This window comes from Babylonia areolata, chromosome 20, assembly GCF_041734735.1.
Source record: "Babylonia areolata isolate BAREFJ2019XMU chromosome 20, ASM4173473v1, whole genome shotgun sequence".
Lineage (NCBI taxonomy): Eukaryota > Metazoa > Mollusca > Gastropoda > Neogastropoda > Buccinidae > Babylonia > Babylonia areolata.
The window spans coordinates 19413551-19441336 of record NC_134895.1 but is presented as its reverse complement, the minus strand read 5'-3'; the positions used below and the strand labels follow the sequence as shown (position 1 = coordinate 19441336).

The 27786-nt window shown below is 41.0% G+C and overlaps 1 protein-coding gene across 3 annotated transcripts in view; it reads left to right on the top strand.

Moving 5' to 3' along the window:
* The first annotated feature begins 5776 nt into the window (after positions 1-5776).
* LOC143295297 (putative maltase-glucoamylase 2) overlaps positions 5777-27786 on the top strand; it is a 59508-nt gene continuing 37498 nt past the window's right edge. Inside the window, exons 1-3 of one of the 3 annotated variants that reach the window (XM_076606920.1) lie at positions 5787-5925; positions 6534-6625; positions 27307-27452. In XM_076606920.1, coding sequence (XP_076463035.1) covers positions 27327-27452 — 126 coding nt within the window. In that variant the 5' untranslated portion in view covers positions 5787-5925; positions 6534-6625; positions 27307-27326. Of the gene's footprint in view, positions 5926-6421; positions 6626-27306; positions 27453-27786 lie in introns of those variants that run through there. The other 2 variants (XM_076606919.1, XM_076606918.1) reach the window with 2 other exon arrangements.

Sequence of the window (27786 nt, the reverse complement as noted above, 5' to 3'; positions counted from 1 at the left end):
ACACACACCTCACAGGTACGCAGCAGAGAGTAGTTAGGTATATATCAGACTTTGAACGGGAGACTGCTCCATTGTCACTCAGTTTGCACGCACCATTGAATTGTGCCTGAATTGTGATACCACACCCTTTTATCTTTCTGAGCTTGGTAACCCGTACTTGCCAAACAGAACATTGAGATCTCTTGATTCCTCCCAGCTTACTGTTCCCCGATACTTCCTTAACTCCTGTGGAAAGAGGTCATTTTCCGTCTTCGGCCCAACAACTTGGAATTCTCTGCCTATTGCTCTCAGACAAACAACTCATCTATCTACCTTTAAAGTAAATCTTAAAACTTATCTTTTAAAAAAATACTTGTCATAACTCTAATAGTGCTGTTGTCCCAGGCCCATGGCAATGTGGGTGTGTGTGATGGGAGAGTAGAGAGAATGGGAGTGGGTAGATGGATGGTGGTGGTGTGGTTCGAAAGGGAGAATGACCGGATTTTTACCTTTTTACCTTTTCTATCCAAAATTTTATTTTACAATTTTTGCAAAATCTGTTGCACGCAGATTACAATTATGTTCTTTTTACATGTATGTATTTTAAGTGAAAATTGCTGTCATCTCAGCCGTTTCATCATGTGTGTGTCTGTGCGTGGGTGTTAGTGTTTGTTGGAGTATAACAGTTGTAGTATTGATAGTATGCTACTTTGTGAGTTTTATGCATTGTGTATTTTTTTTTTAATAATATTAATGATTTTGTTTTATGTTTCTACTACATTTTATATGCTTTCTTGTTTCACTTTAGATACTGGATTGTAAAGCGCTTAGAGCTTGCTTATGCTTGTATAACAGCGCTATATAAAAAAATAAATTATTATTATTATTATGTAAAACCTGTGCCGCATGTGAAGTATTGTTACCTGTAGCTAAAATTACCCCTTGGGTTTGGCCAATTAAGAGGTTACTGTCTAAAGTCCCCCAGTCAATCATGCACGTTGTGGCAAGGCGAAGCAGAATAAATCGACGAATGATAGTTTATACCAACTTCTGGCAGCCCCCTTTCCACCATGCAACCTGCAAGCAACCTATAGCCCAGCTGACAATACTCATCAGACCAGGTGACAAGGCTGCTGCCCAGAACTGGCTGAGTGTGAGAGACACCGACATAATTTGCTTGAGCCTTTAATAAGGTCATAATTGTTCGGTCATTGGTTCTTGATTTGGTGGAAGTTCCGTTGCTCGGGGGAATGGAGCCATGTGTCTTTCTGGGTGAGAGGTTCATCAGGCGTTCCAAAGGGGAGTCCTAGTATGAGACACCTTAAGCAATGTCCGAGAGAATGCAGCAATAGTGGCTGCGATGGTTGATGGCCTGTTCGCCGATTAGAATCTCGCAGTGCAGACGGTGTCTGCAAAAGACCCAGGTTTCAACACACTTGCCGACGGACCTGGAGGAATTTGGTCAACAGGCCGTACGTGCGGCGACCCAGTGACTCTTCAAGGAGTTAAGGGAAGAAAAAGACAAAATAAGAATGCAGACGACCAGCATGGGGTCCTGTGTTCGAATTTTGGCCTGCACTAAAAAAAATTAATTAATATGATTTAAAAAAACAACAACAAAAAAACAAACAAAAAACAGGCAGCCATGAGTCCAAGTCCGTATGAATAGCAAACAACGCTTTTCACTGACAGTTGCATAGAAAACAAGAGAGGCAAGGCCTTCAAGACTCACTTATGATACACTTTAAAAAAAAATCTAATCATTAAAATGTGTTCTGTATTTGTTATTATAAAGCTTCGGGTTAAAAAAAAAGAAAAAAAAAGTCCTAACCAGATTCGAACCCCACGTGTTCGGGTGAGAAAAAACTGTCTTACCCATTACACTATTGTGACTGACGTTCTAAAATTTAATATTTGAACATACTTTTTTTAAAGGGCGATAAATCAATTGCGGTATTCGCAGTGAGAACGCTGTTTAAATCATATTATTCTGGTGTATCTTGGGCATTCAAAAAATATTTAAGGGCAATAAAAAATTCTTTTTTAGTCCGCGATAAAGGAGACGTGGCTATCGCCGCAATCACACTGAAAAATTTAGCCGTTTTCTCTAGATCTAGATGGATGTACAAGTTGAGTTACACCCGCCGGGAATGCAGTACGACACGGTCGATTCAATTTCTCTTTTATGTTCATTCTAGTTTTATTGTTTTAAAGTTGATATGAAAATTTAGTATTTTGTTAAACTAATAACATGTAGAGCCAAGTACAAGTACTTCTAAACGTCGTATGAAGTGAAACGGACTTCATTTTGAGAAAAGTCAAGACTGGAAATTTTTTCGCTTCATCAATTCAAGGGTATTAACTCTCATGGTTTACAATTTTTAACTGTGAATTCTGACTGATTCTGTGGATATTTTTATGGCAGTTTGGGGCATAATCCAGTAAGTGATGAGGCGTTCACAAATCTTTCTCTGAATAAATATTCAACGGTCTCCTTCCCCAACTTTCCATCACAGCTTATTGTGTATTGTCCATTGAATATAGGATTGAACGGGCAGGTCAACAACTTGAAACAAAATGGCGTCGTTCGCGTTCGCGTAGAATATGAGCACGCGCTTTGAATGTGTATAAATATGTGTACGCAATTGATTTTTTTCCCATGACCTTCAGGGCTCAGCCTATAGATCTATAAAGTCCACTCGTCGTATTGATTTTAGTATTTTCCGAAAAAGACCACTTGGACGAATGAACATAGTGAAAGCCCAGTACACTGAGAGTAAAACACACAAGCTTTTTATGTATTGAGTATAATTTCAAAATGTAATGTTTAAGATGAGAAAGATCAGTTTAAAGCAAATTAAGTCCCCTAGCATTAATTACAGATTATTTTCCCTTTTTTACTGTCTGCACCAAAACGTTTGCAAAATAAATAAAACTTCCATGCTTAGCAAAAGAAGTTCCTGTTTGAACAAAAAATGATAATAATGACTGCTCTTGTTGTTGGGTCAGAATATCAGATCAAAGTGCCAAGTTTAGAGAATACAAAAAATATAGATATAACAGTAAATGCAGTTTGCATATAATTTAGCTTCTTTTTATTATTATTTTTGTGTGTGTGCCCATCCCAGAGGTGCAATATTGTTTTAAACAAGATGACTGGAAAGAACTGAATTTTTCCTATTTTTATGCTTAATTTGGTGTCAACTGCCAAAGTATTTGCAGAGAAAATGTCAATGTTAAAGTTTACCACACACACACACACACACACACACACACACACACACAGACAACCGAACACCTGGTTAAAACACAAGTGAGTCAATAAAACGATGAAATGAACGATGACTGCTGAGTCTATAAAAAACAAAACAAAAAAACATTAAGGCTTGCTTTACCTCCACTGTTATTTCCAGTTAACACAATACCTGAAGACAGTCCCATGGACTGAAACGAAGGACGCTTATCAAAAGTGAGTCTTGTTCAATATACAGTTCTTGTTGATGACATGAACACGTTCTCCGGTATGCACAATGCTATGGCAAAGATCTGGCCAAATGTGTTTATAGAGGAGAGGGACGGACCGATGCCGTGGAGTACTATACCGGTAGGATCAGCCAGAGACCAGGGCCGATTTTCTTTCCTTTCCAAAGAATTAACATCGATCAAATGCAATGACAGTTGTTTTTTGTGTACCTTTCACAGTGTTTTTTTTTTTTAATGAACCCATTGTCTGCCCGGAAAAGATTTATAATATATATATCAGTAGAAAACGGTATTCCAAGTCATAAATCAATGTCCAGAACAATCAGCCAAAATATGAGACAGATACGGAGATATATACCATTCCATATCAATTGTGTGAATTTTCAGCTTTCCAGAATCATTTCCCTTCCTTTGATGAGGCCATCAGTGACTTCACTATGTCGTTAATTTTACGGGGCATGACAATCAAGGGGATACATGAAATGAAAACTACTGTACATCTCAGGCTACCAGTAAAGCGGCCACAGTGAACCAAAGAGCGTTGGACTTTTTTTTTTTTTTTTCCTCTTCTTTTTTGTCGTGGAGGACGGTTCATTATCTGTAGCGATAACAGTACAGTACAGGAAAAAACAACAACGCTGCTGGATAGTGTCACGGTGACCTTACGCCAAGCAACCCCGTGAGCCCTCGGGCATTGGGAATGACGAAGCGAGGGTGCTTCAGAAGGTTGGGATAGGTAGGCCTAACTGCGAAGCGACCAGCCCAACGTATATGTTGTACAGATAACAGGATGAACGATCGTCAAATGCTTTTCTGTTTTTGAAGGCTTTCTCCTATTTGGTTGCACTAGAAAAAGTCCGTCTTCACCTTCTTTTCAACGTATTTTTTCTTTCTTTTTTTCAACTGTTGAAATAGCAAGTGTACCTGAGGGTAAATGCGAACGGGCAAGTCTGATTGCGAACGATGGGCTTGAGTATATATGGACAATTAAAACAGAAGCAGGTCTTGAACTCATTAGACATAACATATTATTGGAAAACTGCACCAGACCTTTGCATGGTTGTTTTTGATCACACACACACACACACAGCTAAGCATACAGACCCACACCACACACAAACAAACCCTTTTGAGAGCGCTTAGTAGCTGTGCAGCATCATTCGCAAATAGACTCGCGTCAAAACATCCTACAATCTACATGCAAACCACACTATTAATTTTTGGAGATTCCTGTCAAAACTGACGTTCTGCTCTGTCGACGGTTATGCACACTATATTCAACATACCCAGTCAAATCGGCTATCATGAGCTGTGTCAAACTTCAATACTTGCTTCCCTTAATTCTAAGATTTCGCAATTAGGCATACCTGCCCTTTGTGGGATGAGAGAGTGAAAGCCGAACTCGGACAGGTATTACGTGTGATATGGTATGGCTCGCTCTGGCGGAAAAAAAAGTATTTGTGGTAATGTGCATAATAATAATGATGACGCTGTTGATGATAATGATGATGATGATGATGACTATGTTAATGATTTATGCACAAATCCGTCATGTCCTTTTCTTGTTTGTGTCTCTCTGTCTGTTTCTCTCTGATGCTGGTGGTAATCCCCAAGGCAACAACTGACGTTCCCATGACCCAGCACACACACACACACACAAACACACCCCCCCCCCCCACCCCCCCCCCACACACACACACGCTCCACCACCACCACCTCCACCAACAAGAACAACACACACACACACACACACACACACAAACAAACAACCCCCCTACCCACACACACACACACACACACTCCACCACCACCACCTCCACCAACAAGAACAACACACACACACACACACAAACAACCCCCCCCCCACCCACACACACACACACACACTCCACCACCACCACCTCCACCAACAAGAACAACACACACACACACACACACACACACACTTGCCCCCTCCTGTTCTTGACCCCATCCCTCCTCTAGCCAGCCCTGACACTGAGACAGCTGAGAAATGTCACGAAGATAAACGACGACCAACGCTAAGCTCGCGTGAATAACCTGGAAAATATCCCGCCACGACAGATTGGGGTTAAAGCCCCAAAGAAAATTCGCTGTGCTGATGTAGCCACAGACTGCTAAAAGCGAGTTAGTTGGGTTAACATTAAAACCCACTGCATTATCCCGGCTTGTCTTCGCGCAAACACATCCGTGCTTAATCCGCTTTTTTTTTTTTTTTTTCTCTTTTCTTTCTCCTCGCCTTCAGTGATTGGTTCTCGTTCAGGAACGTCGCCAGTCACGTGATACACTGTCGTCTGCGAACGTCGGTGTTCCCGGCTTGTTTTGTCGACAGATAGAAATGCAGGCGCAGCGTTTGGCTTCAACACAGTGAAGTTTACAGTGTGTGTGTGCATATCCGTGTCGCGTCTACTCGGCAAACACGGCTTGAAACGGTGTCAGCACGAAGTAAGTTGTTGCCTGGCTGGGCCTGTTGTTGTGTTTAAGTGTGTGCGTGTGTGCGGAACAATACAAAACAGTGTTGTTTCTTTAAAAAAAAACTAAAAAAAAAAAAAAAAACTTGCTACGATCCTATGTCGTGAAGAGAAGCATACAGAGTGTGAAGGAGAGAAAACTGTTCAAACTTTTTTTTTTTTTTTTTCAAAAGAATGGGAAGACACTTGGCAACTTAAAATTGATGTTCCTACTTCAGCCGACTGTATGGTGCCATATAATTATAATGTCAGGATTGTCTTGGTAACTTAAAAGAAGTGACTTGTGGTGTGTTTTTCTTTTTACTAAAATATCGATGATACGTGTTGTGTGCTGATTTTATGATCGGTGCAAATTCTTTTGTTGTTGTTTTTTGTTTCTTATGATCATTGTTTCAGTCAGTGCTGATTTTTGGTCAGTCGTTTATTTGGTAGGGGTTGATTAATTTCCGAGGCAGGTGGCGCGAGCTGACCAGGCAGTCATCCATGGTGCCCCAACGACCCACCCACGGGTCATGGGATAGATGAGATGAGATGAGAGATTAATTTGCCGATCTGAAGTACAACTAGTATCTGCTTAAACAGTGCCAGTGTTGTTTCTGGGGAAATTCGGAGTGTCAGTGCTGGAACTGCACACACTGCAGTGTCTGCTGATTCAGTTTCACAATACGAGCCAGGTAGGTTGTGCTTTCCATCAGTCTGCCGTATTCTGTCTGTGCACGTATACGCATTTCAGGATCATCATGTAAATCCATGTCAGCAGTCGGTGGGTTATGGAAGCAAGAACATACCCAGCATGTACACCCCCGAATACAAAGTTTGGCTGCCTACATGGCGGGGTAAAACAACAACCGGTCACACACGTAATAAAAGGGCTCTAAGATCATACGAGTGAACATGAGAGCTGCAGGCCTCGAATAAAGAAGTGTGCCGTGTTCTTAGTGATGGGGACAGTGTTCATGCATCTTTCATTTCATTAGTACGGCATATGCGTACGCACGCACGCACGCGCGCGTGCACACACACACACACACACACACACACACACGCACGCACGCACACACACACACACACATTCACACACGCTCGCGCCCATGTACTGACACACACACACACACGCGCGCGCGCGTGCGCGCACACACACACACACACACACACAAATATGGCTATGCGGACACTCATATATGCAAACATGTTAAATGGAATACAGTGAAGAAAACGTGCTGATGGAAATAATCATGATAACGCAGTGTATGACGCATAACAAGTATGCATTTGTCTTCGTTTATATTTGTCATTGTGTATGCATACAACTACGCATAGCCTACACGTACAGCCTATGTAGGTTATATGTGTTTGTCCATTGCTGTATAATATAATGTTATGTAACGAAAGTAAGGTCATAGGTGTGATGTGACAAGTTGTAACACAAGAATGTAATTATGTATGCATGCGTGTGTATGTGTATTATGTGTTTGCCTATTTCTCTGTCTGACTGTTCGTCTTTCTATGCTTGTATGTTTCTGATTTTCAAAATATTGAAATAATGCTTGCAATGGATATTAAGACGAAAAAAAAAAGTACAGACGTCATTATTAAGTTATATGCATTTTGCGTTGATGTTGACAACAGCCTGTGCTGGCTGGCACTCAATATACCCCCCCCCCTCCCTCGCATCCCTTCCCCCACTGTCTACTTGCGTTAAAGTGTAGCGCCGTTGCTGCAGCAACCAGTCTCTGCAGTTCATTTTCTTGGGACTGCCTGCGTTCTTGGCTCATCTCTCTTTATCCGCATCGCTTCTTCTCTACGTATGTGTGTTTGTTTTTTGTTTGTTTGTCTGACACTCTCTACAGTATGATGATGATGATGATAATGACAGTCATGATAATGATTATAATGATACTGCTACTAATGATAAAATCAGTAACAGATGATGATGATATTTGATAACGTTATTGATGAGGGTCATGATGGGGTACTCTCTCTCTCTCTCTCTCTCTCTCTCTCTCCTTCTTTTCTATATCTCTCTCCCAACTACCTCTTTTCAATGTGTGTAGTCGGGGGGAGAGGGGGAGGGGGGGGGCGGAGGGGGGAGTGGGGTTGAAGCGGGGGGTGCTGGGGGTGGGGGGGATGTGATCATGAATTATGTCTCGACGCAAATATACAGTGCCGTGCTTCTGAATAAACGACGCACGCACACCACAACACCTTAGTGTTTGCTAAGAAATAGCAAGCGATAAAAGTGGGCAAGTTCTCAATAAACGATATGGGTTATTTTATTTTATTTTAACATGGTGGGTCACAGCATTCCGATAAATAAACTTTAAAAAAATCTAAGATCCGGCATGCGCTGCAGAACTGCCAAGTTTTTTGTCAAAACGAAACACCTGTCAACCGCCACGTAAGAGTGAAAGTGAGTTTTACACAACTGCATTAGATTAAATAAAAATACGTACATTAGATTAAATAAAAATGTGCCAACTCTTTCAAATCCAGCCTTGAAACAGATTTGTTCGAACAGTGTTTCAAAATATAGACCTACCCCCTGACATACACAACCACACACACACTCTCTGTCTCTGTCTCTCTGTCTCTGTCTCTCTCTCACTCTCTCAACCATCATGTGAGTGTATGCGTGCCTACACTGTGGGAGCAACAGGATATTGGAACGTGTATATATATATCTTTGTATATATGTGTGGGGGGTTGGGGGTGGGAGATATGGGCGTATGTGTGTGTGCTTGTACAAGTAAGTGTTCATCTCTGTGAGTGTGTGTGTGTGTGTGTGTGTGTGCCGTGGAAGCTGCGATACGTAGACTAGAAATGAGTGTGTGGAGGAGGGGGGTAGAGGAGGTGCAGGGTAATGTGTGTGGTGTGTGTGTGTGTGTGTGTTGGAGCTCATGTACGTTTATATGTATTTGACTGTGCTTTCATATCTGTGAAACTGCATGTTTGGTGCATATCTGTTATGCTTGTGTGGGTGTGTGTGTGAATGTGTGTCTTCATGTTTTACATTTATTTGCTTATTTATCATCATTGTTGTCTTTTTTTCTTTTCTTTTTTTTATTATTTATTTATTTTTAAATTTTTTTTATTATTACTACTACCTTTTTCTATAATTATTATTTATTTATTCATTTATTTATTTATTTATTTATGTAAGCTTATCTATTATTTATTCCCCCCCCCCCTTTTTTTTCAAGGCCTGACTAAGCGCGTTGGGTTACGCTGCTGGTCAGGCATCTGCTTGGCAGATTTGGTGTAGCGTATATGGTTTTGTCCGAACGCAGTGACGCCTCCTTGAGCTACTAAAACTGAAAACTGAAACTCAACCATCATGAAAATGAAGTGTCATTTACTGCAGCAGATTTCAACTGCTATAGACATGACGTGATGAGTGATGACTGTATGAGGTGCTGTATCGACAAAGAGGATGAGTGTGTAATTGCAGATGAGATGGGAGATAAGTGTGCCAGTACTGCTTTTAGTACGACAGGGGTTGGGGCAGGGGAGGGGAAAGAGGGTGGAAAAAGAGACAGTCATGAGAACATAATGAAAACAATGATGACGGTGATGACAGTTATCTGAACAGGAGTGGGTTCCGGGATAATGACAGTTTTTGTTCCACAATGTCAGGAAATTTGGATATATCTGTGAATAAAATGTATTTTCTACATTGGAATGTGTGTGGCATACTGTCAGAACTTGGCGATACAGGTTCTGTTCAGTTAATTTCTTCATTTGATTTTGTTTGTCTCGTTGAGACTTTTGTTGATAAATTTGAATCCAATTTATTTCAAGAACACAAGTTGTTTGTGAAGCCAGCAGTAAAGCTGACACAACGTGGCAGGCGTTCAGGGGGGATAATTTGTCTTGTGCATAAACTGTTCGTTCCGTACGTCCGTCATGTGGAAGACGACAGTGACTTTTGTATGCATTTTGTACTTGATAAAGATTTTTTTGCATTCCCCAAAAATGTTTTATTAGTATGTACATATGTGCCACCCGAACATTCACCATACTATTCGGTGTATGATATTGATAATGGTATAAACATGCTTGAAGACAGTGTTCTTGAGAAATTGTTTTTGTTTGATGACATTGACATTATGTTTTGCGGTGATTTTAATGCAAGAACCTCTAATTGTTCACCTCTTTTTAGGATGAAAATAATTTGCCTGAAAACCTTAGAAAAGATGATAATGACTATTTGAAGAGACATTCACAAGATACAGTATTGAATTCTTTTGGTAAAAAGTTACTGGACATGAGCACTGCAGTGGGATTGTGCATTTTAAATGGTTTATGTAATGGCGACCAGAATGGTCGTTTCACATATATATCTGACCAAGGAATGACTACTATCTAGCCTCTGTAACTTTTTTTGAATTGGTCTCTGATATTTTGACTCTTGGTGTATTAGACAGATTTGAATCAGATCATCTTCCTCTTTTGTTATGTTTTGATGTTCAAGTCAATTGTAAGATAACCTGATACCCTGTTAATTTGAATGAGAAACAGTTTGTGGTTAAATACACATGGATTTCGTCACATGCGCAAACATTTTTTGATTCTATGAATTCCAGAACAGTTAAGGATGATATTGACATTGCAACAGATTTGATTGATGTAGATGTTGATTTAGCACTGAATAAGTTTAATCAAATAGTTAAAGACCGGGCAGAATATATGAAGAAGAGGGTTCCCATAACAAAAGAATCACGTAAAGAATGGTTTGACAATGAGTGTAGATTAACAAGACGAAAGATGCGGAGACTTTTTAGAAAATCTAATCGGACTTTGGACAAAGATGTGAGGGTACTGTTCTGCATTGCAAGAAGAGATTACAAGAATATGATCGAAAGGAAAAAGAAAGAATACAATCAATCACTTTTGAGAGAGTTATTGAATTCCATCAAATGTCACGTAAAAGACCTCAGCCACAAAACAGTATTTCTATTGATCAGTGGTTTGATCATTTTAACAATGTTTTAGAAGAGAAGCTGATGATTCTGTTGAGTGTGACACAGAGGAGGAAATTGAAGTTTTAGGCAGACCAGTATCTAGAGAAGAAGTGGTACTAGCAATTAGAAAGTTGAAAAATGGTAAATCAACTGGGCCTGATGGATTAATTGGTGAATTTTTCAAAAATTCAGGTGAGTTAACAATAACATTTTTAGTGAAATTGTTTAACCATTTGTTTGTCAATGCTGTTTATCCAGAACATTGGACAGAATCGATTATCTTACCTTTGTTTAAGAAAGGCGATGTGAATGACACGAACAATTATAGAGGTATATCCCTGTGTAACATAAGTAGTAAATTATACAGTTCTGTCATTAATAATAGGTTGCAGGAATGGGTGAGCTTAAGTAACATAACAGGCGAACATCAGGCTGGTTTTAAGAAAGATTACTGTACAATAGACCATATATTTACTTTATTAGCTGCTGTTCAGAAACAATTTGCTCATAATCAAAAGTTATACGTAGCGTTTGTGGATTTTGAAAAGGCATTTGACTCAATTTCAAGGAAGCTGTTATGGCCTGTGTTGTTAAAAAATGGAATAAAGGGTTAAGTTATATAAATGTATTAAAACTATGTATAGTGAAGTAAAAGCGAGGATAAGAAGTGGAGCAAAACTATCTGCATTTATAAATTGTACAAGAGGGGTAAAAATTGGGGATGTGTGTAGTCCAGTATTATTCTCGCTCTTTGTCAATGAACTTGCATTAGAAATTATTGAAAATGGCCGCCATGGATTGTCTTTTGATTTTGTTGAATTGTTTATGTTATTATTTGCTGATATCATTGTACTATCAATATCAGTAATAGATCTGCAAAGACATCTGAATAGTCTGTATGAAGCCGCTATGAGATTAGAGTTAAAAGTAAATGTGGAAAAAAAAATGTTTTTCGGAAAGGTGGGTATCTGTCGAGACATGAACAATGGACGTATGGAAATGAGACAGTAAAAGTTGTAAACGTGTATAAATATCTCGGAATTTTCTTTTCAACTAGACTTAGCTTCACCTTTGCCTGTAGAGATTTAGTAAACAGAGCTAAAAGAGCTGTTTTGAATATACTACGTGCCATGTATAGACTAGACTGTAACTCATTCTCTATATTTGTGAAACTGTTTGATTCACAGGTACAATCTATTTTACAGTACGGTGCTGAAATCTGGGCGTTAGAAAACGGTAGGGACATTGAAAGATTACATTTGTTTACTATGAAACGTTTTTTGAATGTTGACAGTCGGACACCGAATGATTTAATTTATGGAAACTCGGCAGATACCCTATATACTTGAATTCCTATGTGAAATGTATTAGTTATTGACTGAAATTAACAAGAATGGGAAATCATAGACTACCATATAAGGCATATAAAACACTATATAATTTATACTGTAGTGGAAAGAGAACTTGGATTTCAAGCATACGAACATGTCTGTGTTCTTATGGATTTTCATATGTCTGGGATAACCAGGATGTTGAAAATATAACAGGATTTATAAACAGCTTTAAACAAAGAATTATTGACTGTAGATGGCTGGACTGGTATTATCATATTCAGAACAGTAGCAGATTTGCTGAATACAGGATGTTTAAGTTAACTCATCATGTTGAACCTTACATTGAAATTGTAATGAACAGATATGTTAAATGTGCGTTGACAAAACTAAGATTTGGTGTCTCAGACATTGCAAATCCCCGCTCTAGATTTAATGATAGAAGAGTCGATAAAATGTTATGTCGGTTATGCCATGACAATGAGGAAGATGAAATTCATTTTATACTTGGCTGCCCTGTTCTTCATGACTTGAGGATGAAATAATTATATTCAGCCTAAATATTTTCGTAGTCCATGTCGCTTCAGATTTAATATGCTTATGTCCTCTAGAAACGAAATTGTACTAAATAATCTGGCGTTCTACATTTACAAAGCTCTTCAACGATTACGTTTGGTTGCAACATTAGACTACGATAGACTACAAACGAAATGTGAAAGTTTCCTAAAAACAATTATTATTATCTATAACTTGATGTTTTATCTCAGTATTTACTTGTGTGATTGATGTTGCTTATGATTGCCCCCTTCAGTTAGGAGCACTGGCCTAATCTGAATAAAATTTTCGCATTCGCATTTTCTCTCTCTCTCTCTCTCTCTCTCTCTCTCTCTCTCTCATTTAACATATATTTTTATGTGCCTAGAGCTGTATATCAATGCACATTAGTATTATACATATATATATAATTATATATAGAGAGAGATATATGTATATATATATATATATATATATATATATATATATATGTGTGTGTGTGTGTGTGCCTGTGTGTGTGTGTGTGTGTGTGTGTGTGTAATCATAACAGAAAAGAGAGTACCTATCTCCTTTCATTTCCCATTGTTCCCCCCCTTTTTTTACCACATTGTCCGGATGACTGCTGTAAGCGGTCAGTCCTCATTGAAGTCAACAGCCGCTGTTAGTTCTCTCAAACTAAGACCGCAGTAAAGAAAGCGACTGAAGCTGAAGAATCCGAAACTGGAGACGCCCGTGATATCCTGTAATTAATTTAGTGTATCCGCCCTCCGTGACCCAGCAGTCGCTGAATCGGTGCTGATAGACGCAGGGCCTTGCGGGGCTGAAAGAAAGGTCGTTCCGCCCTGCTTTGATATCAACAGGAAACGGCTGTGTCAGCAGGTGGGGAAGAGAAGGGGTGGGGGATGAGGCGGGGTGTGGGGGTAATTTTTATTTATTTATTTTTTTTAGGTCATCAGGGGTGGGTTGCATGAGCGAACTAAGCTAAGTTTGCTTATCGTTAGGAATGTTCCAAACTCAACCCGAAAACGGAAGTATGGCTGCCTACATGGCGGGGTAAAAAACGGTCCTGCACGTAAAAGCCCACTCGTGTAACATACTGGTTACTGGTTTGTGTCCGTGTTGAAGCTCTTTGGAGCTTGTTCACAGGTCTCACTAATACAACTGAAAATGCATACGTGGTGCAAGATATCGACAGCGACTAATAATAGCAATCTGGGTCAAATTTTGCAGGTAGCTCCTTCCAGTGTGCGTCGAGCCTGTTCTTGAAAGCACTGACTGATGGGGCTGTGACCACACTGTCTGGCAGGCTGTTCCAGGTGGCGGTTACGCGCTGAACAAAGAAACTGCTTCTGATGTTGAGTCTGCAGTGTGATTTATCCAACTTCAGGCTGTGCCCTCTTGTGTCTCTGCCTTGATAGTAACTGATGTGGGGGCGGCTGGTCAAGTACAGGCCATGCGTGTATTCATACATGTCGATCATATCCCCCCTGAGGCGGCGGTGCTCAAGACTGGGCTGGTTCAGTGCAGCAAGGCGCTCTGGATACGGTTTGTCCTTCAGTGATGCAATAAGCTTGGTGGCACGCCTCTGTACGTCCTCTAGTTCGCAGCACAGTGTCTTGTGTCGAGGTTGCCATGCTGTGTGTCCATACTCGAGAACTAGAGACTTGTATAGCTGGATGAAGACTGCGGGGGTGAGAAAGTCGAAAGATCTTCGGATGACTCCAAGAAATCTGTTTGCTTTTGCAGTCGTTTGGTTGATGTGGTTCTTGAAGGTCAGCCCTTTGTCAGTCAGGACGCCAAGGTCTTTCTCTACCTCACTTTCTGCTAGTTCCACAACTATCAGTTCCCCTTGTCCATTATGACCTTTCATGTGGTATTTCCTGTCTGTCTTTGGGTTCCCTATTTTCATGACTGAGCATTTCTCAGGATGAAACCGCATTTGCCATTTTGTTGACCAATCGTGAAGTCGATCCAGATCGTCTTGCAGTGTTGCCGTGGCGGTATCATCGTCGTTTCTTGCAAAAACCTTCGTGTCATCGGCGAATAACTTGATATGGCTCTGGACATGTCGGGGCAGATCATTTATGTACAGCAAGAACAGAACTGGACCGATGACGCTGCCTTGTGGGATGACATGCGAGTGAACGCGAGAGTTGCAGCCCGCGAACGAAGAAGAAGAAGAAGAAAAGAAGAAGAAGAAGAACAAGAAGAAGTTCCTAACTCCACGGTAAATTCCATGTACTTGAGGAACATTCTTGATTCAAAGCATACTCAGCGCTGCACAGATCACCTCGTGCAACCAACCCGGCCCCAGGTCTATATAGCTTGGACGGAAGCCAAAGCTATCACGGGAGTGACCAAGAAGGGGCTTTTGTTCTAACATTGACATAATTATGTGGCGGTCGCCGTGTGTCAAGAATCAATCTAGTTTCATTACGTTACCTGCAACATAGTCCGTGCAGTTTTCCTTTCCCGTCTCAACCAGTTTTCCGAGCATGAAATGTAATTTGGGCTGCCCTCTCCCACTGCGTCCCAGTCCGCTCACCTTTCCCGTTCCCCGCCCCCGGCAGGTACGTTTGTCATATATAAACCAGCACCAAAAGTCTTGTCTCTCAGGACTCCATGTCTTCGAACATTGCAGTCATCAGCCAACCAAGACCCAAGCCATGGACAACTTGACTTTTATTAAGGGCATTTTGCCTATAGGTCGCTAAACTCGGCTCTATCCGTCTTGTTGTCTGTGTGCGGAACACATTTTTTGGGGTGAAAGCGGAGAGAAGAGTTGTTGTCAGTTGTACCTACAAAAGACGTACGGCTTCTTCCTTCGCGGAAAGGCAGCCAGGTTTTCACCACCACCACCCCTCCCCTTACCTCCCATGCCATCCCACCTCTTGGAACTTCATTCCCCTTTTGACAGCAAGATCTCCCCATTGGAACGCCACACGGACCCCTTACCTCATCTTGTCTCTGTGCAGAATACATTTTGACGAGAAAGCGGAGAGAAGTGGTGTGGTTAGTTGTAGGTATAAAAAGGCGTTTGGATCTAGAACTCCACTCACCCTCCCCTCCCCATCCCCCGCCCACCCCCGCACTTACAACACCCTTCCCTGAAGGCCAGCCAGGACTTCACTCCTCTTTTTGACAGCTTGGAAACGTAAACACCAGAAGGAACTCTCATCCGGGACTCACCTTTTCGGTCAAATGCAACCATCACCGAACCAAGAAGACCCAAGGACTGGACCACTTGACTGCAAGGGTGCTTTTTTCTTTTCTTTTTTTTTCAAACACACAGGTCGTAGAATGTCCAGGTCTTATCTCTGTGCGGAATACATTGGAAGAGAAAACGGAGACATCCAGGGTGAATTCAGCACCCGTACAACGCTGCCATCACAGAACCAAGACCACATAAGCCCTGGATGGACAGCCTGACCTCAGAGGCTATTTGAACCACAAAGATAATGACAAACGCCGGGCACACCCATCAGTGGACAACACTTTTTAGTTTCTTCCACCAGGTCGTCAACTTTGGGTGATCGCCCAAACTCAAGCTAATCCACACACAAAAAGAAAAACAAACAAACAATACAAAGAAATCAGCAACGGAGTTTTGTGTACAGTCCACTGATATGTATATGGTATACCCCCCATTGACCTACATTGATCAGCCGAGCACCTTGACAGGTAATATACATAAACGCGGATGTAATGGAGGAAGGGCGTGCGTACGTATCTCTTTATATTTGTAATGGAAGAGTTGGAGAGGCTGAGTACTGTTTGTCGAAGCCTACAAGAATTGGTTGTTTAGTATTACAATGTTGAATGGGCGTTTCAATGGCGGTTGTTGTTGTTTGTTGTTGTTTTTCCCGACGGCTCTTATCGCGTGATATTTGATTTCAATGTGGCCTTCTAAATGAATTCAGAACATACATACACGCGCACACGCTAGGGCGCACGCACGCACACACACACACACACACACACACACACACACACACACACACACACACACACATATATATATAGATACCGCATGACACCGGCACATACACACACGAACAAAAATCCCCGCACGCTCACGACTCTAAGTGCGTGACTTTCACACCCCACCCCCTACCCCCTACCCCTCCTACCCCCAACACACCTGACTGAACCCTTCTCGCGTTCGGGGTCCCACACCACTACTCCCCCCGGACACTTTTCAATAGTACAATTGTGATGCAGTTTGTATCCTGTTTTCCTCGGAAAAATATAGTATTAAACAGGATCCGTCAGATACAACTCACACAACCTAATAAAAAAAAACAACAACAAAAAACAAAACACGAAGAAACAAAAAGGAAAAAAAAACAAAACCATACATGCACACACACACGTGCGCCCACAAAACAAAACAAAACATGAAGACCTTTACAACAACACACGGTCATTTTGTTTCTTTGATGTTTCCTCAAAACATGGCCTGCACTCTGTGTGCCTGTATCAAAAACCACTGGACACAATGCAAACAAGGTGCGAAGAAACAACTACACTGTCGACATTTTCTGTGTCTTGTAGGTACTAAAAGTCAAGACTTCGGACATTTACAGTTTTATATGGGGGGTTGGGGATGTGTGGGTGGGGTGGGGTGGTGGGGGTAAGGGGATGGGGGCCCGGCCGTTCACCCTCTTCCGAAATCGTACGTTTAGTCCTGGCTTCTTTATGTCATGCACATGGCCTCCTGCCTAACCCGTTCAGCCACAGAGCGCATTTCACGCGGCGCGCTGTATCTAGGTCACAACTTTCCCTGACTATTGCAGTCTTTTGGCTGTGCGGTCATGCGTTGGATTGCCTGTGTTTGTGGATCTATAAAAAATGTGCATCAGTCTTTTTGTGGAAAAAAAATAGGGAGTATTCTAGCTCCAGGTGTTGTCTTTCGCCTGACAAAAGCTGGTGTCTGCAGCGCGTATGTGAGTGACTTAATTATAATTAACTCAGTAACTGACGATTTAAGGTCTTTGTGAGGCAGGTCAGACGGATGCTACACACTGGCACTGTGCCAGGAAGCTGAGTCATAGCAGTGAACTGGTGGTGACTTATGTGAAAAATCGTTCAAGTTAGCGGCGTCGCAGAAGAAAGTCACATTTGATATTTAGAAAAAAATAAAAAGAGTTAAGAAACATAGCAACAGTAATAGCAGCAGCATTAGGTGTAGTTGCAATTGTGGTGGTAGTGGAAGCGGTAGTCAAATTCGTTGTACTTTTCATAGCAGTGTTGATTAGCTCAAGTGTGTGTGTGTGTGTGTGTGTGTGTGTGTGTGTGTGTGTGTGTTTGATTGATGGGCCATTGAGTGTCTACACTGCACACATATATGTACCTCTCAGTAACACATTCAGTGTAGAATTTCATATATAGATATGTGTATATTACGAGTGAAAGTCAAGAAAAGTGAAGTTTGTATTATGCTGGTTGTGTTTGGTTGTGCTGGTTTTGCGTTCAAGTTACAAAGATCATAAACAAAACTGATACAACTACTGCTCAGTACAACTCAAAACACTAACAAAACAGAAGCAACAGTGACAGTAACAGTAGCAGCAAGATCGCCAGTCAACAAGAGTGAAGTATTAGTAGTAGTCAGTCTTTTATTTGTCTTTTCTTTCCGCTCTTTTCTGCATCTCCTTTCTTACTCTTTGTGAGTGTTGTTGTATCTAGACATTGAAATCAAATATGGAGCAAAGTGATCACTCTCTCCCAAAGCATTTACAACATTTAAGTTCTTTGTGTAGACTTTGTGGGAAAAGGTCCAAGAGGCTTCAGAAAGATAAAAAGAGGTCATCAACAACATGTCTAAGTATTGCTTCTGAAATCAACAGATTCTACAGACTGAATATTTTGGAGGACAGGAAGGGGGTGCACTCAAAAACAGTGTGTGTGTGTTGTACCGTGCGGTTGAACACACTGCACAAACGCACAAATACTTCAGCATCAATAGCCACTGCACAGGCACAAATTGATGAAGCTTCTCGTTTATGGTGTCAGTTTGACCCAAATCTAACAGAAAGCCAGTGTCCAATATGTGATCACGTTCGACAACAGAGTAGGGGTGGAAGACCAGAAAAAAAGGAAAAGAAATCTGGTGTTCCCAAACAACAACAGTGCCAGTCAGTCACTCAACTGGATAATGATATTTCCTTCTGTGTCTCTGCTGCGTCCACGTCAACCCCAGAAAAAGATCCAAGGACAGCATCAGTGCAGACAGTTTCAACAGGCATCGATAAAGCAATATCTTCTTTCAAACAGCAAATTCTACGGCCCCTGAGTCAGTTGACGGCACCTTTGACCCAGCAAGAAAAAAAAAAATTGACTAAACTTGTTTGCATTGAGATGTCACAATCCAGTGACAAAATGACTGTCACATGCAAAAGTGGTGGGCAACCTATTGTTTTGAAAAAAATTATCAAACCGCGGAAAGCATCAGCGCAAGCCCGGACTCCACTCAGAAAGAAACGTGCAAAATTCATGAATGCAATCCGGATGAATGTGTCTGGAAATACTGAAGAAGATGCGGCCAAGCAGCAGAGCACAGAAATGAAGACAGCAAACAAAGCCCGCAAGAAACTGGTTCTCAAAGAAGCCAACTGTGCTCCAGTAACCATATCAGCAAAGGAAGGTGATGCTATCCGTGCAGGGCTTGGCATCAGTTTGACAAAATACAGACAAGGTAAATGTTTACCCAGAAGACTTGAGATTAATTTTGCCAGTGAAAGGAAAGAGAAAAAAGAACAAATTAAAGCACAATGTGCAGAAGTAGAAGGCCAGATGAGAACCCTAGAGCTATGGAATGATAATGAGGGGCAGATGGAACTACTTCCAACTCCATCTGCAGGCATTAAGGATGTACCAGCTTTTGTCAACAAATTGCTAGATGCTTATGACAGTCAGGGCCGTCTAACATGGCATGATGGGAGCATACCTGAGGGTGAAATCTGGGTTAAGATTGGTGGAGATCATGGTGGTGAGTTATGCTTCAGGTTGCAAACCTTGCCAATGCCAACTCAAAATACAACACTTGTGTCTTCAGCATAGCAGAATGCAAAGACACCCCAGAAAATGTGAGGAGGCTGTTGGATCCCTACAAAGACCAAATCGAAGAACTCCAGACCATGCAATGGAGAGGCAAGCAAACTCGCTTGTTTCTGTTTGGGGGTTATGAGTTTTTAACTAAGATGTATGGATTGTCGGGTGCACAGGCAATTCACCCATGCCTGTACTGTACATCATCCAAGACACAGATCCAAACACCACCTGAATACAATGATGGAAACATCACCCAGAGGACCGTAACTCAGATCAAGAGAAATTATCAGAAGTACAGACAGGCAGGAAAAGTGAAGTCAACAGCAAGACTGTACAACAATGTGATCATGAAACCAGTTTTAGACATAGAACTGGATCAGGTCACACCTCCTTACCTTCACATCTTGCTGGGTATTGTGAAAAAACATCATGACCTGTTGGAGCAAGAATGCCATGCACTTGAACAGCAGTTAGCAAGAGCTTTGGCTCGTAGGGAGGACATAAGCTGTAACACCTTCACTGCAAAATTTCGGCAGCATGTAGAGTAAATCAAATCAGTTGAAAAGAGCAAGAAATATGTGAGACTTCTCAAAGCCAAAGCAAGATTTTAGAATAACCGTGGCCTTCGAAAAAAGGTACAGGAAACACAAGAAGAAGTCGATGAAATGGAATCTTCAATGGATCCATTGGCTTTCCGTTCAGGGCCAGTCACCACAAATCTGGACACTGTACTGAGGGAAAACAGGATCATCCCACAAGCTTACCATTCCAGGGCCTTCAATGGAAACCACTGCAACAAGTATCTGAAAGAACCAGTGGACACAAACATCTGTCAGAGTGTTGTGGACAAGACAGAGGAAGTCACTGACAACAAAACACTGCAAATAGCTGTCAGCGCCAGGATAGTGTGTGCCAAGTTCACTGAGTTGAATGCATACTATTCTGATGTACATAGGCGAATCTCACACCAAAGACCAGTGACTGAAGATGGCATTGAAGGTATTGAAACATCCATCAGATGGCATATGTCATTTTTCAGAGTGAGGTTCCCTCAGATACAGATAATTCCTAAACAACACCTGTTGGAACATCACTGTGTCCCCTGGATCAGAAAATGGGGGACAGGTCTGGCACTTCTGGGAGAACAAGGAGGAGAGGAAACTCATGCCACAATCAACTTCTTGTTGAAGAGGATCAGGGGACTGAAGAACAAACAGCAACAGCTCACATTCCTCCTTACTGAGCATCTGACCCTAGTGTCACCTCTGTTAGAAGGACTGATTTTTCCTCACAAAGTTGTGCAGAGAATTTTCAAACAACTGTAAAAGGCCTATCTTCACACACCCCAAAGTGTATAAGACATGACTGTATTGTAAAATCAAAAAAAAATGTAAACTTGTATATTTTGCACATCTTCAGAAACACTAACACACACAAACGGGCGTGCGTGCACACACACACACACACACACACACACGCACACACACACAGAGCACACACACACACACACACATGCTGTTTACATGTTTTTATTTGTCCTTTCCCACATTACATCTTTCAAATGAATAGATATGTCATAAAATGTATTATATTCTATTGTATTCATTTACACACCAAAAAACTTGTGTTTGTGTGAGTGTGTGTATGTATGTGTGTGTGTGTGTGTGTGTGTGTGTGTGTGTGTGTGTGTGTGTGTGTGTGTGTGCGCGTGTTGGAGGTGGTGGTAGTGGTAGAGTGCAAATAAACAATTTTTTTAATCTGAAGATACACATCCTTATGAACTTTTTGTTTTTTGCTTTTTTACATCATGTGTGCGAGCGCGCACATGTGTGTGTGTGTGTGTGTGTGTGTGTGTGTGTGTATGCGTGCGTGTTGGAGGTGGTGGTGGTGGTGGAGTGCAAATAAACAATTTATTTAATCTAAAGATACACATCCTTATGAACGTTTTGTATATGGTATGATATGCTTGCAGATATAAAAATATTCCAAGATTAAGCTTTTTATTATTGTAAGTTACAGTATAACACATTTTCATATATAACATTTGGAAATAATGTGTAGACGGGTATTGGGTTGTAACAGGAGGAAGGTGGAATTAAAGCAGATTAAAACAAAGCTTTAAACACAGGTTATAGATCACAAGGAACACAGGCGCTGGGTGGATGAAACTTTTTTTTTTTTTTTTTTTTTTTTTTTTGGAGCAGCAGGTGAGTTCAGGAGTCTATACTTGATGTGCAGAAGTAGTTGTTAGGAACATGTATGGTGCTGAGACTACCAGAGAGCCAGTAGTCAGTGAGTTTTTTTAACATTGTGATATGTCAGTGGAGTAACTACATAATCAACATCATAAAATGGCTCCATTTGTTGAGTACAATAATGCATGCATGCATGTGTTTTGTGTGTGTGTGTGTGTGTGTGTGGTCTATTGTCATTTCATGTGCATATGCCTCCTGTTCGTGTGTGTGTGTGTGTGTGTGTGTGTGTAAATATGTGCATGTTACAAGCACTTCATGTCTGTGGCATGCAACATGCACAACATTATTTCTTTATAAAGTAAATGGTATAATAATGATAATTCCAAATGCATGTTACAAGCATTCCACATACAAAGCATGCTACAAGCACATCAAATGTATTTTTTTGGGTGTTAATGTGTGAATATTACATTCTTCTCTCTCTCTCTCTGTGTCTGTCTCTCTGTCTGTCTCGCTCTCTGTATCTGTCACTCTCTCTCTCCCTCTCTCGATCTCTCTCTCTCTCTCTATGTGTGTGTGTGTGCATTAGTGCTTTGTCATTCATTTTCACTCATGTTTTCCATATTTCAGCATGTCACTTTTTGGAACCTGTTAAAAAAAATTACACTCACCTCTCCCTCCCTAAAAAAAAATTAAAATGGCGAATTTCAGCTTGCACAATGAACATGAATATAGTCATGTGTGTCGAGAGGGGCGTGGGGTGATATAAATATAAAAGGTGTGTGTGCGTGCGCGCGCGCCCGCGTGCGTGCGTGCGTGTGTGTGTGTGTGTGTGTGTGTGTGAAACAGTGGGAAGGGGATGTATGATTGGGTTTAGTTTGCTGTCATGCTTTTTATCTTTATGATGTATCACATACTTCACCAAAGTTAATTTGTCTTATCAGGATCATGCACTTATTCTGATACTGATATATAATGTACTGGTATATATATATAAATGTATGTGTATATAATTATGTATATGTATACATGTGTACATATGTATTGTTGTGTTTTGCTTGTGTGTGTGTGTAAATATAAAAAAAAAATATATATATATAAAGAGAGAGGGGGAGAGAGAGAGAGAGATTCCCTCATGTGAATGCAAATATTCGCAGACACACCACACTGGCACCGTTGCGTGAGTGTGAGAACTATCACATGGCCGGGATGCCACAACTAACAGTACTGTAGCTGACTATTCCCTCTCTCCTTCCCTTCTCAAGCCCCTTCTCAGCAGGTGGCCTGTGGCCAGGTCAGTGGCAGGCAGCGTATTATCTAGCTGGTCCCATTCTACAGCGCGCTATGTTCCTTGGGTCTGGAGTTACCAGAGCTTAAAGATGTTTCGCCGTTATTTCAGTTTTTCGTCTTCGGATAAGTAAATGCCGCCTGCTTGGAACTAAAGTGCAAAGCATAAACTGCCGTAGGGGGGGGTTGGTTTGATGCGTTGTTTTGAAGTGTAAGTCCTTTTGTCAAGGAAATAGGCCTAAAAACGGAACCAAACCAGTCCTCTCTCTCTCTCTCTCTCTCTCTCTCTCTCTCTCTTATAATATATATATATATATATATATCATACAAGCACACACACACACACGCACACACATACACACGCGCGCGCATACACACACACGCGCGCGCGCGTACACACACAAACATACACACACACACACACACACACACACACACACACACACACACACACACACACACACACACACACAACTGTTTCCTTTCCTGCATGTTTCAGATTCTTTATCCCGTTCATATTCTGTCTGTCTGTCTGTCTGTCTCTCTCTTCTTTCTGTCGTCCTCTCCTTAAACGGACTTAAAGTTAATGTGCGTTAAAAGGATCTGAGCTTGAAAAACTGTACATTATGTTGCCCTGCTTTGTGTGACCTCAGACAAAAACTTATTCAAGATCCGTCTAATTTTTGGTTCAATATACTCATGTCTTCAAGACAGGAATGTACTCTGTATAATTTAGCCTCTCTCCCCCCCCCTCTCTCTCTCTCTCAATTCAGTTCAATTCAATTCAAAATACTTTATTATCTGCTTCAACCAAAAACAGACAATTTTATTTAGGCTCACTTAAAATAAAATGCCCCTCAGCAAAAATCAAAGGAAAAAAATACTTCACTTATCACCATGCACACATCAATTATTATGTAAAAAGAAAAACATGTGGGTAAGATACTATTACATTATGATTCAGAGTGTAACAACTGTGTGTGTGTTGCGTGTGTGCCCGTGCGTGCGCGCACGTGTGTGTGCGCCTGCGTGTTGAGCGATGTGCGCGCGCGCACGCGCGTGCGCGTATGTGTGCGTTTCAATCATTATAAAAAGGAGAATATTCAGTAAGATAAAAATAACATTTAAAAAGACAAATGCTCATCAGATAAAACCGAAAAACGAATGAGCAACTGGCACACTCTTCCTTGATCACAGCGTATATATGAACTATCATGTTAAAAGAATACATTTAGGTAAGTAAACAAAAATTACATTTTAAGATAAAGTGAAACATTCAATGATATAAAAGGAAAATATTCAGTAAGATAATTATAACATTTAAGAACATGAAAACAGTTGAAGGACACCGCCACCAAGACAAAAAGCATGTAAAACCCCTTTCACGCCCCTCTACGGCAAAACAATAACACTGAGCACGCGCGCGCGCACACACACACACACACACACACACACACAAACGCGCGCGCGCGCGCGCGCACCCACACACTTCTCCCCTCACCCCCTCCCCTCACTTCTTTCTTTACACGCATGCATGCATACATATAGGGAAGAAAGACAACTGTCATCATAGCAATAAACAAATCACAGACAATTGAATAAAAGCATTATTTGAGCGAATCATTTATCACAGCAACAGCAGAGGGGGCAAATGATTTTTTTGTACACATCCTTCTTTGCAAGGGGGATTTTACATCGTCTACCAGAAAGGAGTTTCTGAAAGACAGAGTTAAGTTGATGAGTGGAATCATTAAAAATTTGGAGTGCTTTTCTGCTAAGTGTGGATTGGTTGGTATAGGGTGTTCAGTTGTTGCTCTCTCTCTCTCTCTCTCTCAAATCGTAGATTAAACAAAAATGGACAGAATCAGAAGAAAGAAACATAGAGGAACAGGTTTTAGAACAGGTAAAAGTACTGTCGACCATATATTTACTTTATACGCTTTAGTCCAACAGCATCTTTTACATAAGACTAAGCTATACGTAGCATTCGTAGACTTCAAAAAAGCATTTGATTCTGTGAACAGAAACATCCTGTGGAGTACTCTAAGAAAAAGCGGGGTACATGGAAAGTTTTACATGGCAGTAAAAACATCTACGATTCTGTACTTGTATGTTTTCGTGACAAAAGTATTTATTCAGCCTTTTTTCTGTGTCCACGAGGGGTTAAACAAGGTTGTATGCAAAGCCCAATATTATAGTTTTCGCGATGGACGTCATCTTTCGACTGATGTAAAATGGTGCTGTGGTGATAGGGGGAAATGTAACCATTACATATAAATATATAGGTATGTTATTCATAACAAAATTGAGTTTGACCTCTGCGTGGGATGAAGGAAATAGAAAAGGGGAAAACAAGGTGTAATCCAAATTATAAAATCACTCAGGAGACTGCGGTCGACTGGTGCACAGCTTTTCTGGAAACTTTTTGACATGCAAATTGAACCAGCCTTCAACTGTGGAGCAGAAATATGAATACTTATGACAAATAATCAAATGGAAAAGGACATTTGCAGTGAAGCGCTTTCTTGGTGTCCCATTACACTCATCAAACACTTTAATGTATGGCGAAACCGGCAGGTACCCATTGCATATTAGATTAGTTGTAAAATGCATAAAATATTGGCTCAAACTAACAAGACTGCCAACATCAAGATTGTGTAGACAAGCATACGAGATGCTGCTGCTGCAAGAGGGGAAGGGCAAACAGAACTGGGTATTCCACATCAAGAAAACACTAACGGAACATGGATTCGGTCTTGTTTGGTTGTGCCAAGGAGCAGGGCACGAGAGCAGCTTTTTATCGGAATTTAAGATAGACTTATAGATGTTACAAACAAAACTGGCACGCAGAAATAGCGAATCAATTTTTCAGAGAAGTATATTAAGATCGTAACAAATAGATGGCATAAAATCTGCTTTAACTTTACGAAGCACAGATTGAGAGCACTTTGACTGAATGACAACAGAAGATGGTTCGATTCAGACGTAGCAACTTTTCTTTGCCAATTGTGTGGCGAAAGCCCAGAAGATGAAAATCATTTCATATTTAACTGCAAAAGATACGATGAATTGCGAAAAAAAATGTACCCTTTTCTGTACAGCTCCAGCGCAGAGAAAAGATTTCTTCGGCATATTGATGACAGAAAATGAAGATAATTATACTTTCACTTGCAAAAATAATGTATCTGAGGCAATACATATACGGAAAACGTCCATCATCGGTCCAAATACTCATGAGTCAATTACAAATTAGTATAGGTTTTATGAAGAAAAAAAGCATAGATAAAAAGGGAGGGCTGCATTCGGATGGTCAATCTCGACATTGTAATGACATGATGTGTTCGTATTGATATGATGGGTTTTGATGTTTAGGCATAGATAATTATTTCAGGATCTATATGTTCTTTAGTATGTATTTGCATTGATATGATGTGTGTCGATGTTACATGTTTATTATATGATTTATATGTGCTTTGTTTTCTCTGTGTACTGTCCAAACCTACTATGTCAGTAGAGCTTTACAGCTAATGACATAAAACAGTTCAGTGTTCTCTCTCTCTCTCTCTCCCTCTCACTCTCTCTCTCTCTCTCGATGTGTCCGCCCATCACCCCTTCTCTCTCTCCCTCTCTCTCTACAACTCTATCTCTCTTCCCCCTCCCGCTCTCTCTCTCTCTCTCTCCCTCTCTCTCTTCCTCTCTTCCCCTTTCTCTCCATCCCTCTCTGTCTCTCTCTCTCTCCCTTTCCGCCCCGCCTCTCTCTCTCTCTTAACTCTCCTCCCCTTTCTCTCCCCCCAACCCTATCTCCCCACCTCTCTCTTGTCACCTCTCCCGCTCTCTCTCTCGCTCTCTGCCCCTTTCTCTCCCCTCTCTCTCTGTCTTTCCCCTCTCTCTCCCTACTTGCACGCACGCAGGCTCAGTGCATTGCATCCAGAAAATATAAATTATGAGTCCATAATCCTTAGACACAAATACAGTAATACGTTCTGGTCGTCAGCTGCCGTGACCAGCCCAGCCATGGCGCTCAGTCGCAAGAGAATGGCCATCATCATCATCGTTGGCATCGTCGTTCTCGCGTGCTTCATCACCCCCATCGCCTACTTCAGCTCGCGGGAGAAATCGGACGACGACGACGCCATGGAGGTGAATGAGTGAATGAATGAATGAGTAATTTTATATTCTGAGGTTAGTAGATAAAGCATACATGCCCCTTTTGTTCTTTTTTTTTCTTTGTTTTGTGTTTTTGTTTTTTGTTTGTTTGTTTTCCTTGTATTATTTTGTGTGTTTTTTTGGTTTGCATCAAGCTTCCGAACATAAACAAAGCAAAACAAAGAGAACAGAAAAAAGAGAATATTAAGAGAAGATGAGAAGTGAAGAATCATAATAAATAAATATATATACATGTGCATATTCACATTCAGAGAGAGAAAGGAATGTCCCCACGATTAAGTGTGTATTCACGGAGAGATGGTTGTTC